The 16,613-nt window shown below is 49.4% G+C and overlaps 1 protein-coding gene across 3 annotated transcripts in view; it reads left to right on the top strand.

The window, feature by feature from the left end:
• The window catches only part of dst (dystonin), a 195,410-nt gene that overhangs the window by 136,062 nt on the left and 42,735 nt on the right, over positions 1–16,613 (top strand). For all 3 annotated transcript variants that reach the window (XM_061227477.1, XM_061227475.1, XM_061227476.1), the window contains 9 exons: positions 199–365; positions 669–825; positions 1,600–1,726; positions 2,169–2,225; positions 2,901–3,136; positions 3,765–3,894; positions 4,464–4,663; positions 5,128–5,623; positions 7,281–8,749. In XM_061227477.1, coding sequence (XP_061083461.1) covers positions 199–365; positions 669–825; positions 1,600–1,726; positions 2,169–2,225; positions 2,901–3,136; positions 3,765–3,894; positions 4,464–4,663; positions 5,128–5,623; positions 7,281–8,749 — 3,039 coding nt within the window. The remainder of the gene's footprint in view (positions 1–198; positions 366–668; positions 826–1,599; positions 1,727–2,168; positions 2,226–2,900; positions 3,137–3,764; positions 3,895–4,463; positions 4,664–5,127; positions 5,624–7,280; positions 8,750–16,613) is intronic.

Below are 16,613 nucleotides of genomic sequence, written 5' to 3' on the forward strand. Positions count from 1 at the left end.
TTTTCTTTTTCTCAGTGGATTAAATAAAGGACCTTTGCAATGAGTATCTTTAGAACAAATATTTCATGTTTTTGGACAGTTTATGTATTTATTTCTTTTCTTCACTGTAAAATGTCCAGTGTTCATTCAACTCATGGACAGAATTAGTTAACTCTACCAGTTTGGTTTGGTTGATGGAACATGATGTCACCCGTGTAGGACACCAACGCTGAGCTGTTGGAGAACGCCAAAGACGTGGAGCAGCTGCAGAAGCTCTCCAAAGAGCTGTGTGAGGTGGGCCCAGAGGCCTCCAGGGCCCAGATACAGGGCAGGACGGACAGCCTGGCCAACAGCTTCAAGACCTTCACAGACACTGTGAAAGAGAAGTGAGTAAGTTTAGACACTGTGAGGAGAAGCCTGGTGTGGAAATACCACTGCCAGTTCAGGGCAGTTTGAGTTTTTCCGGGTTTTATTTGAAGCAGATTAGTGTACTGAGTAAATACATCCATCATTTCCTGATATACTGTCTGTACCTGTACTATATTCACTATATTTATACACCCGTACTAGAGCTGTACATATATGTAAGTACAAGGTTTTTCCAATGCAAATCCAAGGCCTTAGTAAATCAATGCCAATGTGAAGGCAGGTGAATCTCTAACCGGTGTCCGTCCGTCCGTCCCCCACAGGGAGGAGGAGGTGTCCTCCTGCCAGGACCAGCTGGCGGAGTTTCGGGTGGCTGCGGGCGCCCTCAGGCAGTGGGTGGACGAGACTGCGGATAAGGTCCCGGTCGTCCCGACTTCCTGCAGCGAGCAGAGCCTGGCCAAGGCCCTGCAGAGAGTCAACGTGAGCTCCGGACATGGCCGTAATCATGACAACCGCACCCTCAAATGCCACAGCTATCGCCATGCCAACCGCGACCCCAGTACACCCCCGCTATTACCATGCCAAATGTGACCGCTGTGTGCCATGGCTATCACCATGCCAACCGCAACACCTAAACGCCATGGCATCACCCTGCCAACCGCGCCACCCAAACACTCGTAAAACAGCCCGTTAAAAACCTGCCTGTGTCAGAGAAGATTCCTCTACCCCTTCCTCATTCCTCTGGAGCACAGAGCCTCAACTTTTCTGCTTTTACCTTTTTCAAAGTGCATGAGAAAATAAAGTCCTTACATTCTGGCCAGATTCGAGGTGCCCTGCAGTTTTAACAAGGCCGGCAGGTATTTGGCTTCAGAGCTAAGTATTATGGTCTATAGCCGCAGAGATGTGACTCAAACCAGCTGAAATCCCCTCTGATCTCCTGGGTGGAGATGAAGCACCTAATGTCCTTTTTAAAAAAGCTACATCAAAGGCAAGAAAATAAATAATGAACTACAAGTAAATGGGTCAAACATCAAAGGTGTTGAAAAGACCCCAGACTATTCATGGAAATTTACATATTGAAGTATGCAGAAATAAAATGGGGAAAGCAGCAAAAATAAATGAATAAAAAGGGTTTTGGCAGATTGACAGAGATAGATTTCTGTGAAATGTTCTTGAAGTTAATTGGGGGGTAACTGTTTGATGGTTTATATGCTTTATATTTTTTATGATGTTGAATGCTTTCTTCTCCCCCAGACATTGATAGATGAGTGGACTGCCAAAGGAACTGACGTTCAGGACATTAACACCAAAGGGTCTGCTCTGTGCAGCCTCATTAGTGTCCTAACCTCTCCCGCCAAAACCAAGGCGCCCCGCAAACCAGGTACCCCGCTACCTCATCTCCTCTGATCCTGGTGGTCTGCCAGGGACCCATATAACCGTATACTCGCCAGGCAACAGCCAGTTGGTGATCCAGTATTCAAACTGAAACTCAAGTTCTAACCATCTGTGATTGGTCCATAATTAGACTGACCATGTAGTGACCATTTTTGTTATTGATCCATAAGTAAGACTGGCCTTGTGGTGACCATCTCTTGTATTGGTCCATACTTAAAGAGATGGTAGGGAGGGTCTTCAGATCCAGTTTTTGGGAAACAGGGTAATCAGCTTTTCCCATTGGTCATCACCTAGAAACCCAACCAATACATGTTTGAAACAAATGGCTGAGTCACCAACAGGGCTTGAATTGCCACCATGTCCATTCGTTCTTTTGTTGTGCTGAGGAAATATATTGTGTCTAAAGCATCGCTTGTCTCTTTTTCAAGGTTCAGCTGTCACGAATGGCTCAGGTCCTGGAGCTCATGCCTATCTAACTAACAAAGGTGAAGATCGCTAATGTAGCAGTCATTTCTTCTGTTTGTTTGCTCAAGTACAAGGGTGGACAGCTCCTGTCCTAGAGGGCCGCTCTGTTTTGGTTTTTGTTCCAAACTAGTAAACTTAGTTTTAGTTTTCTGACAGCTCTATAAACTATCCTGGTTCACTCCTATAGTCGTGCACAGTAAAATCGTTTGTGGTCTGTGGCTGCAGCTGGTGCTTTTACAAATGCTAGGTAAAAATATAATTGAGCTAATTAAATAATTAAGAGCACAAAATCCTGAATTGGACCATGTTGAGCTACCACACTCTAGTAGTTAGTGAACATATACTCTGTGTATAATTGCTCACACCTCTCATTGTTTTTAGAGTACTGTAGGTGTCATGTGTTTGAAGTGACGAAGCTATGCATAATTGATTACCTGTAAACATTTCTTCACTATAGAAACTTGCAGTGCCTATACGTTAACCTCCACATAGTAATAACACACCACTCCTGCATTTTATCCTAACAGCCTATCAAAACAAAGTTGAGAATTTAGTGTCCTATGGTGTGTGTGTGTCTGTATAAGGCCATCTCCTGGGTTCAGGCTTTGGTTGGACCAGGCCGAGCTTGTGTTTTGGGGAAGCAGCTGTTTACAGTGAGCGGGAGGGAGTCTGAAGGGTTTTTAACCGCCCCACAGAGCTGATGGTGGTGCAGCAGAACATGTCGTACATCAACGAGGGGTACGAGGCCCTGGGGGAACGTCTGAGGGGCCGTGCCGGGGAGCTGGACGGCTCGGCGAGGAAGCTTCGAGAGGCGCGGGAGGAGGCCGGCTCAGTGTCCGGCTGGCTGCGGGACATGAAGAAGACCCTAGCGTCCTGGGACGCTGTTTCCACGGAGACGGGCTCCATGAAAACCCAAATGGAGAAGCAGAAGGTGCTCTCTCGACGATCGGTTCAGTCACCCATGGAGCCTCGCTGCACTTTCAACCAGCCTTTGTTCCCCTTTAATTAATGATGCCCCAGTGTCAAACCCTTCCATTTAGCCATTAACATACTAATCTCACAGCCTCCAGCTCATTAACCCTTTGAAGTTTTCTTTCAAAATTCAAAGTCAGAGTTCTAGAACTCCACTGTTTCAGTTACCACACTCTCAGGAATACAGTGACAGTGGAGGTACATTTTTGTTCTTCAAGGATCAGATTTCCCAAATGTACCCTGAAAGCACAGTAATGTTCTCTTTGGTTACAAATAAGAATGTTTTCCGAGTAGAAAAGGTACAAATTAATTGTATATTTCTGGCTACGGGTACAATTTTGTAGCCCTCTCTGAGTGCAGTTGTTACGTAGACAAGAGAGCAATAGAATGCTCAATTAAGTCTCTAATCACAATTAACGCTCTAATCAATTTGCGATCTCACACTAACACACATTAACATCCTGTTATGTGACTCTCCTATGTAGTAATGAAAATCAAATCTCTTAACAAATACCATCATTTGAATCATTCTCTTGTTCTTACTCTCTTACACTCGTTCCTCTCTCACGCCATCTCTCCTTCCCCAGGCGTTTGAGGAGGACATGGCCCAGAAGAGCGATCGGCTGGAGAAGCTGCGGGGGAAGCTGCAGGAGCTCATAGAGCTGTACCCCGACTCCCCCGAGGCCGTGGGGTGGAAACAGACGCTGGGAGAGATAGGTAAGTGTGCTGGGGGAGCCATAAGGTCTCCTGTAGTGTATGCCATAGTGTAAATGTATGCCCTGTAAAACTGCGCTGGCATAGATGAGGGCATATGCCTGGATGACATATGGGGCATCTGCCCAAAACATATCTATGGTTGTTTCTGTAGCTGTGTCAGTAACTACTGTATATCTATAGCTGTGTTTGAAACTGGAAACTGTATGGCTGTTTCTGGAGCTGTGTCAGTCACTATATCTGTAGCTGTGTTTCAAGCTGTGTCAGTTGCTGGGTCTGTAGCTATGTTTTGAGCTGTGTCAGTAACTATATTTAGCTGTGTTTGGATGAGCTGTGTCAGTAGCTGGGTCTGTAGTTGTGTTTGGAGCTGTGTCAGTAGCTGGGTCTGTAGCTGTGTTTGGAGGAGCTGTGTCAGTAGCTGGGTCTGTAGTTGTGTTTGGAGGAGCTGTGTCAGTAGCTGTGTTTGGAGGAGCTGTGTCAGTAGCCGGGTCTGTAGCTGTGTCAGTAGATGGGTCTGTAGCTGTGTTTGGAGGAGCTGTGTCAGTAGCCCTGTCTGTCGTGTCTCTGTGCAGATAAGGTGTGGAAGGAGGTGCAGGGCTCGGCTGAGGAGAGGAGGTCGCAGCTGGAGAAGTCGTCTCACCACATGACCCAGTTCCAGACGGCCGAGGCCCAGCTGAGCCAGTGGCTGTCGGAGAAGGAGCTGATGATGAGCGTGTTGGGCCCGCTGTCTGTGGACCCCAACATGCTCAACGCCCAGAAGCAGCAGGTCCAGGTACAGAGCCTGTGGACCTCCATAGTCCTTACACCACTCAGCTTTTACATACACTAATCAGTTTATTCACACAAATCAGTTTTTTCATACAGAAATCAGTCTATTCACTCAAATCAGTTTCACACAAATCAGCTACACAAATCATTCTTCATACAAATCAGTTTTTATCAGTTTTTTCATACCCAAATCTGTATTCACTTTCTCAGTTTTTACAGTTAATACTTATTTTAAAATGTTTATTTTATCAGCGTTTGCCTACATCTGTTTTACATGTACAGATCTTTTTATATCCAGATTCAAAAATGTGCTGTACATCTTTACAAAACTACAGAAGTAGAGCACAAAAATGCAGATGTTACACAGCTGGGTGTCTGATGCGTCCTGACCCCAGCAGTACTGGCCCCTGAGATACCGCACGGTAACCCTGACTGTCCGTCCGTCTGTCCACCGTGTCGCTCCCCCAGATCTTGCAGAATGAATTTGACAGCCGGAAGCCGCAGTACGAGCAGATGAACGAGGCCGCCCGTGCCATCCTGAGCGAGCCGGGCAAGGGGGACCCGTCCCGTGAGGGTCTGAGGGAGCAGCAGGCGGCCGTGACCAAGAAGTGGGACGGCCTGACGGGGCAGCTGGGCCAGCGGTCCGAGCGCATCGACCAGGCGTCGGGCAAGACCGCGCGCTTCCAGGGCCTGCTGAAGAGCCTATCGGACAGCACGGCCGACCTGGAGTCCCGTCTCCTCGGCCAGCAGGCCCTCAGCACCCAGCCCGACGGCGTCAAGAGGCAGCTGGAGGCAGCCAATGAGGTGTCTGCACAGCTTCGGGAGGAGAGGAAGAAGCTGAAGGAGGCGGAGTCTCTGTGTGCGGAGCTCTCGGCCCTGGTTGAAGAGGAGTACCTGAAGGCTGACCTGTCCCGGCAGCTGGAGACCGTGGCCAAGCCCTTCAAGCAGCTGGAGGGGAAAGCAGGTGAGTTTCCACACCTCGACCGCTAACCCTCACTGGAGCCAGGGGTAGGGTACACTTACTGATGCTAGGGTAACCTCACTGGGGCCTGGGATAGAGTACACTCCCTGGGGGCTGGGGTAGGGTACACTCGCTGATAAAATTAAATGTTTTCCCTTCAAACCCTTCAGCAGTAATGGTGGAAATTTGTGTGATGAAGGGCCTGCAATGATCATAGCACCATTGGTGGAAAGCGCTTCAAGTTAGCTATTGCTTGAGTTAGAAGTCTCAAGTCTTGTCCTTTTGCATGGATAACATGGAAACTCCCTAATGTTTGTAATTTCCCAGTTCATTTAGTTAATTCGTTTAAAAATTAGCTACAGTATTACAAATGAAATCATTATCTAGCAAAAAATACAATAGTATCTGAAGCTACACTTCACTGCTGGAAAGTTCAAACCAGTATCCTTGGATGCACTTACTTCAAATATACTTTTTGAAGAAGAGACGTAAGGCTGGCTTATTACTTTCTCTACTTTACTTTTGGCAATGTGAACCTGTTGGAGATATTGTTCAGAGGCACTTTTAAAATGTCTTGTCCAGTTAAGGACAAGAGTTTTAATTCCCCAAGAGGAACTGTGGGGGAATTTTCATGTAACCTTACTGTTCATGCGTACGCTGTGGATGGAACCATTCTTAGCCTCAGTAAAATAAACAGATACTTGGCAGGTGGCTATCGCAATTCCATTGACTCTGAAGGGGAATTCCAGATCTGTATTTGAAACATTATGGGGTACATAGTCAGTGCCATTTTTAAAGTGGTAATGTTACCTTTCTGTCACTGTTCTCAGTTACTGTATGGAAATGACTAAATAATCAATTAGTGTAAGTGTCAGGTCCTTTGTGTACTACTCATAAGGAGTATCACAGTGTGCACTTGGTTCTTTCTGTGAAATGAAGCTTAGTCTCACTTGTGGCTGTAAATTAAGCCCTCTGTTGCAAGCTGTAGGGTCAAGTCTATTTGTGGATTATGAAAAAAGTTGTAGACGTCGGTTATTCACTCTGCATAATGGTTTAATTATATTATACACATGGGCTTCAGTTCAATAGAGTTTTTTGGCTTAAAATTCACATTTTACAAAGAACATTAAAATTACTACAAAAAAAACTAAAAACGTTAAGACCAAGCACTAAATCTCTGTATATCTTCTCTTTGTTTAATTGCAATTTTAAACTACATTGCTAGTTTTAGTACCTGATTTCACATTAGCATTCTGTAACCCCCCGTCTGTGAAATGACACTTGTGGTTGTCTTTCTTGAGTTCACTTTGCTGTTCACATAATGTTAATTGACCTTCTGTTTCGCATACTGTGCCTGTTAGTCATCAGAGGTCCTTCTTAATTTATCTCATGAAGAGCTGGGTGTTTGTTTGCTAAGTATATTCTCTGGACCAAGTCTATGACATGTAATAAAGATAGATGACTCTAAAATCGGAAACAGAGGCCTAATTACAGACTTTAATTATGATGACATCCAGTGCAGGTTCAGATATGTAACAACCAGCGGATGATATGATTACGTGAATAGTGATGCCCATGACTCAGCGTGAATGAATACAGTTCTACAGAACACATTGCTGAATGATGTCTTTAATTGGGAATCATCATTTACCCCCCTTAGGCCAGCGGATAGAGCAGCTGACCTCAGCCTTTGCCAGCTCCCAGCAGTTCCACCAGATGTCTAAGGACTTCCAGGAGTGGCTGGAGGAGAGGAGTCAGGAGGCCTCCGTCCCCCGGCCGGTGTGGGCCCGGACGGAGGCCCTTCGGCAGGGCCTGGAGCAGCAGGAGGTCCTCCAGAGGGAGCTGGGCCAGCAGGAGGAGCCGTACAACGCCATCGTGAGGGAGGGCGAAGCCCTGCTGAGGAGCACCGAGGGGGCGGAGAAGGTGGCTCTCCAGGGCCAGCTCGCCGCCCTGCGCTCCAGCTGGGAGGAGCTGAAGAAGAGCGGGTCGGAGCGTTCGGAGCGGCTGCAGAGCGGCCTGCAGAGGGCGCTGCGCTTCGAGGAGCAGGCCCAGAGGCTGGGGGCCTGGGCCGACCAGTGCCAGGCCAAGGTGGCTGCAGTGGGGCTGAGCGCAGACCCGTCGAGTATGGAGATTTCCTCCTCAGAGGCCAAGGCCATCCAGAGGGATGTGGACAAGCACCGGGGTCTGGTGGAGCTGCTCGACAATGCTGTTGAAGGGCTGCTGGAGGTGGCCACCGAGGGCCACCAGGAGGTCAGGGAGGAGGCCACAGCTGTTGGCCGCAGGCTTGACTCCATCGCCGAGGAGCTGCAGCAGAAGAAGGAGGCGCTGGAGACCCTGGCACAGGGGGTGAGGGAGTTCGGCGACACCCGCAAAGAGGCCGAGGCCCAGCTGGTGGGGGCCCGCAAGCAGTTGGAGGTGCAGGCAGGCCTCGGCACCCAGCTCTACAGTAACAAGAACCTGGCCAACATGAAGGCCCAGCAGAGGGGCCTGGCCGACCTGCAGGCGCAGGTGGAGCACCTGAAGGACGTGGCCCAGGGGCTGGTGGTGGCCGTGCCCGAGGCGGAGGGGGTGACCGACCTCCTCCTGCAGGCCGACAGCCTGGAGAAGGAGTACGGCTCGGTCCGGCAGGAGGTGGAGGAGAAGTGCGCCGCCCTGGAGGGCAAACTGCAGGGGGTGGGCCGCTTCCAGAACGGCATCCGCGAGATGTTCGCCCGATTCGCCGACCTGGACGACGAGCTGGACAGCATGCCGGCGGTGGGCCGCGACCGGGACACCCTGCGGGGGCAGAGAGACGCCGTCGGGAGCTTCGTGACCAAGCTCCGCGGGCTTACGGACGAGGTGGCGGACGCTAACGCCCGCTGCAAGAAGATGCTGGAGGCCGAGGCTTCGCCCGACCTGCCGGGGCTGAGGAGGGACCTGGAGACTCTGGGCAAGCAGTGCGGAAAGCTGCTGGACCGCGCCCGGTCCAGGGAGGAGCAGGTGGAGGGCACCCTCGCCCGCGTGGACGAGCTCTACGGCCAGCTCCAACGGTTTGACGAAAAACTGGGCGGAGCCGAGGAGCGGGAGGAGTCCCAGGGGCCTGTCGGCATGGAGACGGAGGCCATCAACCAACAGCTGGAAGCCTTTAAGGTAAGGGCTTTCCCTTTGTGTCTTTGGCCATCTGTCTGCATGCGTGGTGGGGTCACTCGCTTCAACGGTTTCTGTAACAGCATGCGGGATCACCCAAGCGGGGGGAATGTGGGGTCGCATGAGGGCGAACAAGTTAGCGAACAGGCGGAGCCTCAGTCACGTGATCAGTCTCCGCCACGTTGAGTATAGCTTACGTTCATGACATCGGGCGGCGTACACGCAAGCTGTGCTTTTGTAAACCAGGGGTATTGTTTTCAAAAGAAGGGTCTCAGAAGGGTAGCGAAACTATTGAATGACACATTATTATGATGTAACATCTGCAACCATAAATTAAGCGTATAATTATGAATAGAAAGCTGCTCCTGTTACCGAAACCTGAAACCTGAAACCTGTGCAAGATTGTTATTGCTTTTTTTAACAGACAGGGAGACCATGATCTCAGTGAAGTATTTTAAAGTAAAGACAGGTCTTTAGTAAATCTCTCATTGTGGCACATTAATCTGTCTCTTTATTTTCTGGTTGCAACAAAAGGAGACTGAGAGAATACTGATTGTTTGCAAGTGAACCGGCTTAACCTTTGTCAACGTCCATTGACTAGACAGAAAGGGGTGGGGAGTAGGGAAATAAATGAGTGTTTTCTTATATATTCTTAGGAAAGGGGTCACACAATGAATCCTTATGAATAACATTGGTTAAATGTTTAGCTCTCTGTACAGGGTATTTACTTTAGCAGTGTAGGTGAAGTGCTTTGCACACAACAGCAGTGCCGCACCTTGTAGTCAAACTTGCAATCTTTAACCCTTTGCGTGTGAGATTAGAAATATAACACTCTAATGCTGATGGAACAGTCACCACAATTCATTGTTCTAGCACAGGACTGAAAACTAGACTTAACATTTTGAAGCAACATTCCAAAAAGCCTATTGTTCAAAGGCATAAGTTACTGTAAGAGTTCAGCTCTATGCTGCAGTGCTTACATGGGTTCATGGAAAAAATGTCCACATTTCTGGAGGCCGGTGGTTAGCGTCCCCACGTAGCTGCAGTAGCTGATGAGTGCTGATGAGTAGTGTGTGGGGGTGGGTTGGGAGAGGGGGGTGAGAGGGGTGGTTTCTCCACGGCTCCTCAGACACGTGCACGTCGGTCCTCTGGGGCTCGGCTGGGCCAGCGTGTCACTGAGCATCTGGTGGTGACAATAGAGTCCCCGTCCGTGAGCCATTGTTGCGCATGGCAGCCCCAGGGCCAGCTGGGTCCCTGCAGGCTGTCACACGTTAAACACCCCACACCCCCAACCTGCCCCCCACCTGACTCTCACTCTTTTTCCCCATTAAACCGAGCCAGCATGGCCACACACACACACACACAACACTCGTACAACATTTGTCTCCAGTGAGCCATTAAAACGCTCTTTCTTCTATTTAGCCTACCAGCTATTTCACTGATTTCCAAGCATCTGCTCTGGTTATCTGTTCTGCTTCAAACGCCCCCCCCCCCCTTCCCTCCCCACCCCCCTGGGCCGTCCTCACTGGCAGATTGGCCGAGGTGTGTGTCAGACTTGCTGTTTCCCATTACAGGACGCGTCTTTGATTTGAAGTATTTGAAGAGTTGTTGCGGTTTACCTGCCCCATTCCTCTCATGGTTGAGTGAATGTTGACTTTAATCCAGCTGCGGGTTGCCAGATCTCTTTCAAACCCCTCTGGAGCAGCTTTGCGATGCTTGTGCTTCCTGTGCTTGGCAACCCTGGTGTGAACCAGAAAATATATTAAAGCAAAGCACCTGGCCCATACAAACCACTCTTCCTGTGTTGCTGTGCGCAGAGATACCTGCTCATCTCCAGCTTTAATATCATAGTCGTTTTGATGAACGTCATGGGAAATAATTTTGCGGGTAATTATCTGTGGATATCCAGAGTTTGTTTAGAGCCGAGGGATCTCCAGAGCCGTAATGGCGGTTGTGCGCTTCTCGCTGTGACCCTGCTTTGAGATGAAATACGCACGGCTTCCTCTGTGGCGCGTGCCTCTATTCCCCCACTGTTCTTGCTGAATAATTCAAGCCAAATGGTTATCATCTGCGGGATTATTGAGTTTGCTGTTATTCGAGACTAACTCTGTCTTTTTATGACAGAATTATAAAAAGCCTTTAATCCTTTTGAATAATTCACAGTGTGACACGCATATACTGTATAAAGAAACATGTTTAAAATTGTGTTTTTGTGGATAACAGAATACATACAGGGGAACTTGCGGAAAGACAGGAATGCTTTGACTTCAGCTAATGGAAACAAAAAGTTTCATTTGTCAGACCCATGTGGTTAAACTTTGTGGACAAAAATTGAGCTTTTCCCAGATCATGCAGAGGAGGTAAGGCTTCCTACCAGTGAGTCAAACTAATTCAGTAGCTGTTCTGCAGGTCATACAGGAGGTTTACAGCCAGCTAAGCAAATTAACTCAGAGAGTTCATTTACTTTATCGGCTTAGCTTATAATACATTTAGAATAAATCTATTAATGTATGAATTCATAGCACAAAGTTTACACCCTTCTTACATAACAAAGGTAAAGCATGCTATAATAGGTTTAGCATTTATCAGCTGATGCTAAAAGTTTTTTTAATTTTTTTAATCTTACAGTGCTGTTGATTTTCACTTCATTAACACTAAAGCCAGATTTATCCTTCATCGCACAACCTTGTGTGAAAAACGAAAGTGTCACACACTGTTTGTGTGTGTGCTTCAGCTAAGGCTTACAGGGAGGGTTCTGTTGTCACAGGGTTCTGTTGTCTTTATGGGAACGAGATGCCAAACTGTTGATAGCATTGCCTATCCATAACAATGAATTTCATTGTTCCATCTGGCTGACCAGTCAACGTTGTCCGGGACATAACAACATTTTCGAGGTGCGCTGCACTGAGAAAAAGTCTTTCTGACGTAAATGCGTAATTCTTGTCATACGGCACTTGTGGAAAGGGTCGTGCGACTAAGTATAAATCAGTCTGAAGGCCCTATAAGGCCAGTGCAGCTGAGGGAGTTTAAATGTGTAACTGCACTGTGTGCCCTCCTGCCTATCGCTGGCATCCTCTGGAATGCCCTGTCTCACATCCCACAGCCATCTGAGACAGTTTTATGTCTCAATAATGTCTACTTCTTTCAAGTAGAGATACATTTGTTGGGCCAGGAGAGGGCAGACAATATAATATGACTGACAAACAGACAGACAGGCAGTGTAACATTATTTAATAGGTGTGGAGCTTGTGTTGTTTATCCTCATGAACTCTTGCTATCAGCATTTGAGTTACATTTTTGTGTTGATTCTGTAAATGAGTAAAACAACCCTCTTAAGCTGTGGTCTCAGTGGACAGAATTGAATGGGTGTTTTTTCCATGGCTTTTCATTGGGGGTGTTGGATGATTTATGGCCGTATGGGAAATGCGTGTGGAACTCTTGGTGGGGGGTGCGAGTTTGCCATTCAGACGTTACATCAACGCTCCGTGACCCTAAAAGATTTCTGCCACCTGAATCATAGCTGGGTCGTCCAGCTGAGGTGATGAGGGAAAGCCTGCTATCGTGAAGAGCGGGGGAAAAAAACAGCTTACTCATCGCCCTGGCAACATGCGTGCTCTGCGGTCGTAACCTGAACCCCCTGCATCCCAGAGCACTGTTGTTGGCACACATTGTCCCGTCATAATGGAGTCGACTTTCCCTACGGCTCACGTTGCTTGATTCCATAAAAAAAATGGAGCCTTCAAAATTGTTCTACCAGCTGACCGCCCCGTACAAAGACACAGTCCTGCGCCCCACAATTGAGTTTGCCTTTTGACTCTTTTTTTTTTTTTTGATTGGAACTATTGTCCCCCTCTCGATTACTCTTGCGCGACTCAGTGGTTGCCATTGTTTGGGCAGGGTGAGGTGTAGTTCTGTCTTTGTTACGGCCGGCCTGCGAAACTCGAATGAAGGCAACCCTCCCCTCCCCCCTCCCTCCCTTTGTTCCCTCAAAAGCTCTGAGAGAAAGCTGTAATATTTCTGTTTAACGATCGGTGTGTCATTTCACTGGGCTGAAAGCGCTCCAGTGTAATCTTTGATGTTTATGTTGTTGTGAATAAAGCCACAAACAAATCCATATTCAGACTAGACCTTGAGCTAATGGAGGCTACAGCGAATGGAGAATCGTTATTCATATAAAAAGGTGGAACTCAAAAACCTGTGTGAGCATATTTTCACTGTGATTTTTCAACCGTCTTGACAGCTTTTTGGACATCGGACACGTTAAATTATCCATGCGCTATTTTTGCACGGGGATCAGCCCGCAGTGATTGAACAATAGTATTTTCGACCAATGAACACGGCAGAGATGAACCAGTCAGAGGAGGAAAAACTGCCTCTGTCTCAGGGCAACATGCTCGCACTCTGTCTCTTTCAATTCCCTGCCCGGATTATGTCAGAATGTATGTGGGATTCATCCGCTGAATATCCTCTGACTAAATCCCCCAGATCTCTTTAAATGCTTTCTCTGCCTCTCTTTACAAGTTGGGAGGGACTGGTTAGCACCGCGCTCCGTTATCTAGCTACCGTGGACCGCGGCTGAAACAAAAATACATTCCTCCGGTACTCTCCCCCTCTCGCTTTTCCACTCTCCCTCCTCGCCTCTCTTAACTAGACACTCACTTTGGCAAAAAAGAAAAAAAACGCTGCACTGACTTGGCAGTGCTCCTGGTGTTAAATTACCTGAGACCAGAGACACCCTCCACATTCCCAAGTAATTAACAGAATATCTGCACAGTCCTCAGCAACCGGTCTACAAAAACAACAAGGAGAGAGAGAGGGATAGAGAGGGCACGAGAAAGAGAGAGAGAGGCAGAGAGAGTGAGAGAGAAAAGAGACAGAGGGGAGGGGGCAGAGAAGGGATTGATTTCTCCCTCTTGTTGATGTCACAACAAAGCAGCGGCTTTTTTGTGTGCGTTTGCGGAGGTGGGGGTGGGGGGGGGCAGTCCGGGTTGTTGCGTACCTCACCGCACCCCCCCTGTGGAGGGAGTCCTCACGGCACGGGTTGAAAGGATGACTAAGAAGTTAAGTCATGTGTGCCGCGGGGACAGAAGAGGAGAATTAAAGGGGTCAAGCCTCTACCAATCAACATGTGCCGGAGCAGCCCTCAGCAACATGGAGCGGTGGCAGATGTTGGCTGAATAATGAGGGGGGCGGGGCCTGCAGGCCCACAGCCGGTGGAGTGTCTGTCATTGCTGGGAGAGCCGGGCGAGAGAGCGAGCCAGAGAGAGAGAGGCTCTGTGTATCCAGGAGGGCTGGACGTGTGTCGGTCGCCCCTTTTTGTTTGTTTGCTTGTTTGTTCGTCGTTGTTGTTTTGTTTTTTTTGGTTAGGGGGTAACCTGACGGATTTGCCCGTTTCGCACTTTGCACTGAGGATATCTTTCAAAGCACTCGGAGGTTTTACAGAGGACTCTTTCTGGGAGGGACATGCACGGTGGATTGCACTTGCGACCGGAGAGCAGGGAAACGGAGCTGGAAGTTTTGACAATGGGAAGGGAAGGGATACACTTGGGGTTTTCTCCCCGGTAGGGCGTTAAGCGGAATGACTGGTTCTTCCCGGACCTGCTGGTCGCTCGGAGAGAGAAACGGAGGGATTTACTGCTCGCGTTTCTGTCTTTGGACCGTGCCATGAAGAGGAATGCTTCTTTGTTACCGTTTCTGGGTCGTCTCCATTTCCAGGGGGATACTGATTTAATTTTTATTTTATTTCACTTCTAAAGTGGAAATACAGTCACTGTAAATAATACTCTTTTCTCAAAGAAAAGCACTGAAAGAACAGAAGTATTTATTTTTGTATCTTTTTGGCACCGCAAATTTATATTGTGATAAATATAACTAATTTAAGTGGTATTGAATTTTGTATGTCTAACTATTGACACAGCTCTTAATATTTTCCAGTTTTTATAATACATAGTTTTTTTGGCGCTGAGAACAACTTATTTACCTCATATATATGTCTTTTTTATATTGCGAAATTAGCACTATTTTTTGTTGCGATGGGGAAACCTCTCAGTCGGCCGGACTGCCTCCGTCAGAACCCGCCGTGCTTGGGCAAGACGGAGGAGGAGGACCTCAACATTGAGGACTGCTATGTGCCCCAGAGGTCCATCTACGACACCGTCCGGCTCAACGAGCAGATCGACTCGGGTTCGAAGGGCAGCCTGGTGTCCCGGCATTTCGCGGGCACCCTGCCGTACAGCCAGCGCACGCTGGCCCTGAGCAGCCTCTGCGGGAACGGCGTGCTGGCCTCCTCCAGCGCCTTCGAGCTGCGCAGCCGCGAGGCGGTCCGTCTGGACGAGCGGGCCGTGTTCGACGGGCTCAAGCTCAACGGCGACGTCATCCGCACGGCGGGTACGGTCCTGCCCAAGGCCCGTCTGCAGGGGGAGAGGAAGGAGCCCCACCATCACCACCGGCGGTCCTGGCGCACCCTGGCCCCCGCGGGGCCGGGCGAGTATGGCGGCCGCGGCGGGATGATGGGCCCGGAGGGGGTCGAGGGCTGCCGTTTGGGGCGGGGCGGGAGGGGACGGAGCGCCACCGACTCGCTGACGTCCGAGGAGGACTCGGGCCTGTGCAGCCCCACCCCTGCCCCCCCGAAGCCCGGCAGCGCCACCCGCAGCTGCTCCTCCTCGGAGGGCGTGCACGTGTTGGGGGAGCTGACCGCAGGACGCTCGCTCAGCTCCGGGCAGGACGAGTTCCCCTTCACGCCCGCCAAGGAGGCCCTGCCCATGACTCTCTACTACAGCGACATCCCGGAACACGAGATACCGGCGGGAAACGGCGTATGCTTGATGGACTGCGGTCCGGGGGAGTGGGTGGGGTCTTCCGTGGACGGTGTGTTCAGCACGGGGTGGGACGCCACCGGGGAGAGAGATCTCATGGACCTCGAACCGAGCTGTCCCACCTACCTGGACTACAACGAGCTGCCCACTGCCGAGCTTCTGGAAGGGTCCGATACTCAGGACGACTGCGAGCTGATCAGTGTCGTGGTTACACAGCCGGAGTCCCGCCCTCCTGCCGGGCTGCAGGAGCCCGAGGACCTCCGGGGCGGGGCTTTTGGCCGCGAGAGCGGGGACCATGTCGATGAGGCGTCAGACTGCAGCTTGGCGGACCTGGATGACTTCCTGTGGGCGGTGGAAAGGGAGGTCTGTCGGGCCAATGGTCCTATTGTGGACGAGGAGATGGAGAGACTGCTTTCGGAAATAACCGCGTGTCCCGAAATCGATCTGGTCTCTCCCCAGGTACCTCCATGTTCCTGCTGCCACCCCGCCCAGGTTTTGTCCCAGCGTACCCTCACCTCTGCTGTGGTCAGACCACGGCAGCTAGTTCGGCTGGGGTCAGGCTACGCCGGGTCTGTAAACATGGTGTTTTTGATTCAGGATTCCTTAGAAACCGGTCTCAGAGTAGACCCCACTTTCCAGGTTAGAAGACTTCATCTTGTGGCCTGTCTCTGTCAGAGTGAGAATCTCTACAGCTCTGTCTAAGGCCCTTACACAAACTTTTGATAGACTGTCTTTGTAAGAATGCCTTACCCCCACCCCCACCCCCACACACACGCCACACATCCATACACCGTGCGTTCCGGTAGGCCTTTATCTGTGAAATCGTGCTTCGCGTCTGGCATGTGATGTCATGGATTCATGAATTACTAGAGCTGTGAGCAGCATGCAAGGAATTGCACAGTGTCTTGTATTCTTTTCTCATCTTTCTAATCCAAGGGAACTTTATTCGTAACTCGCCTTTGCAACATAATAAATTGAAAAATACGCAGTCTCCACCCAGGCTGTCAATATCAGGTTATTAAGCAGCATGTAATGTTGCTTTTAGTGCTTAT

This window comes from Conger conger, chromosome 18, assembly GCF_963514075.1.
Source record: "Conger conger chromosome 18, fConCon1.1, whole genome shotgun sequence".
Taxonomy (NCBI): domain Eukaryota; kingdom Metazoa; phylum Chordata; class Actinopteri; order Anguilliformes; family Congridae; genus Conger; species Conger conger.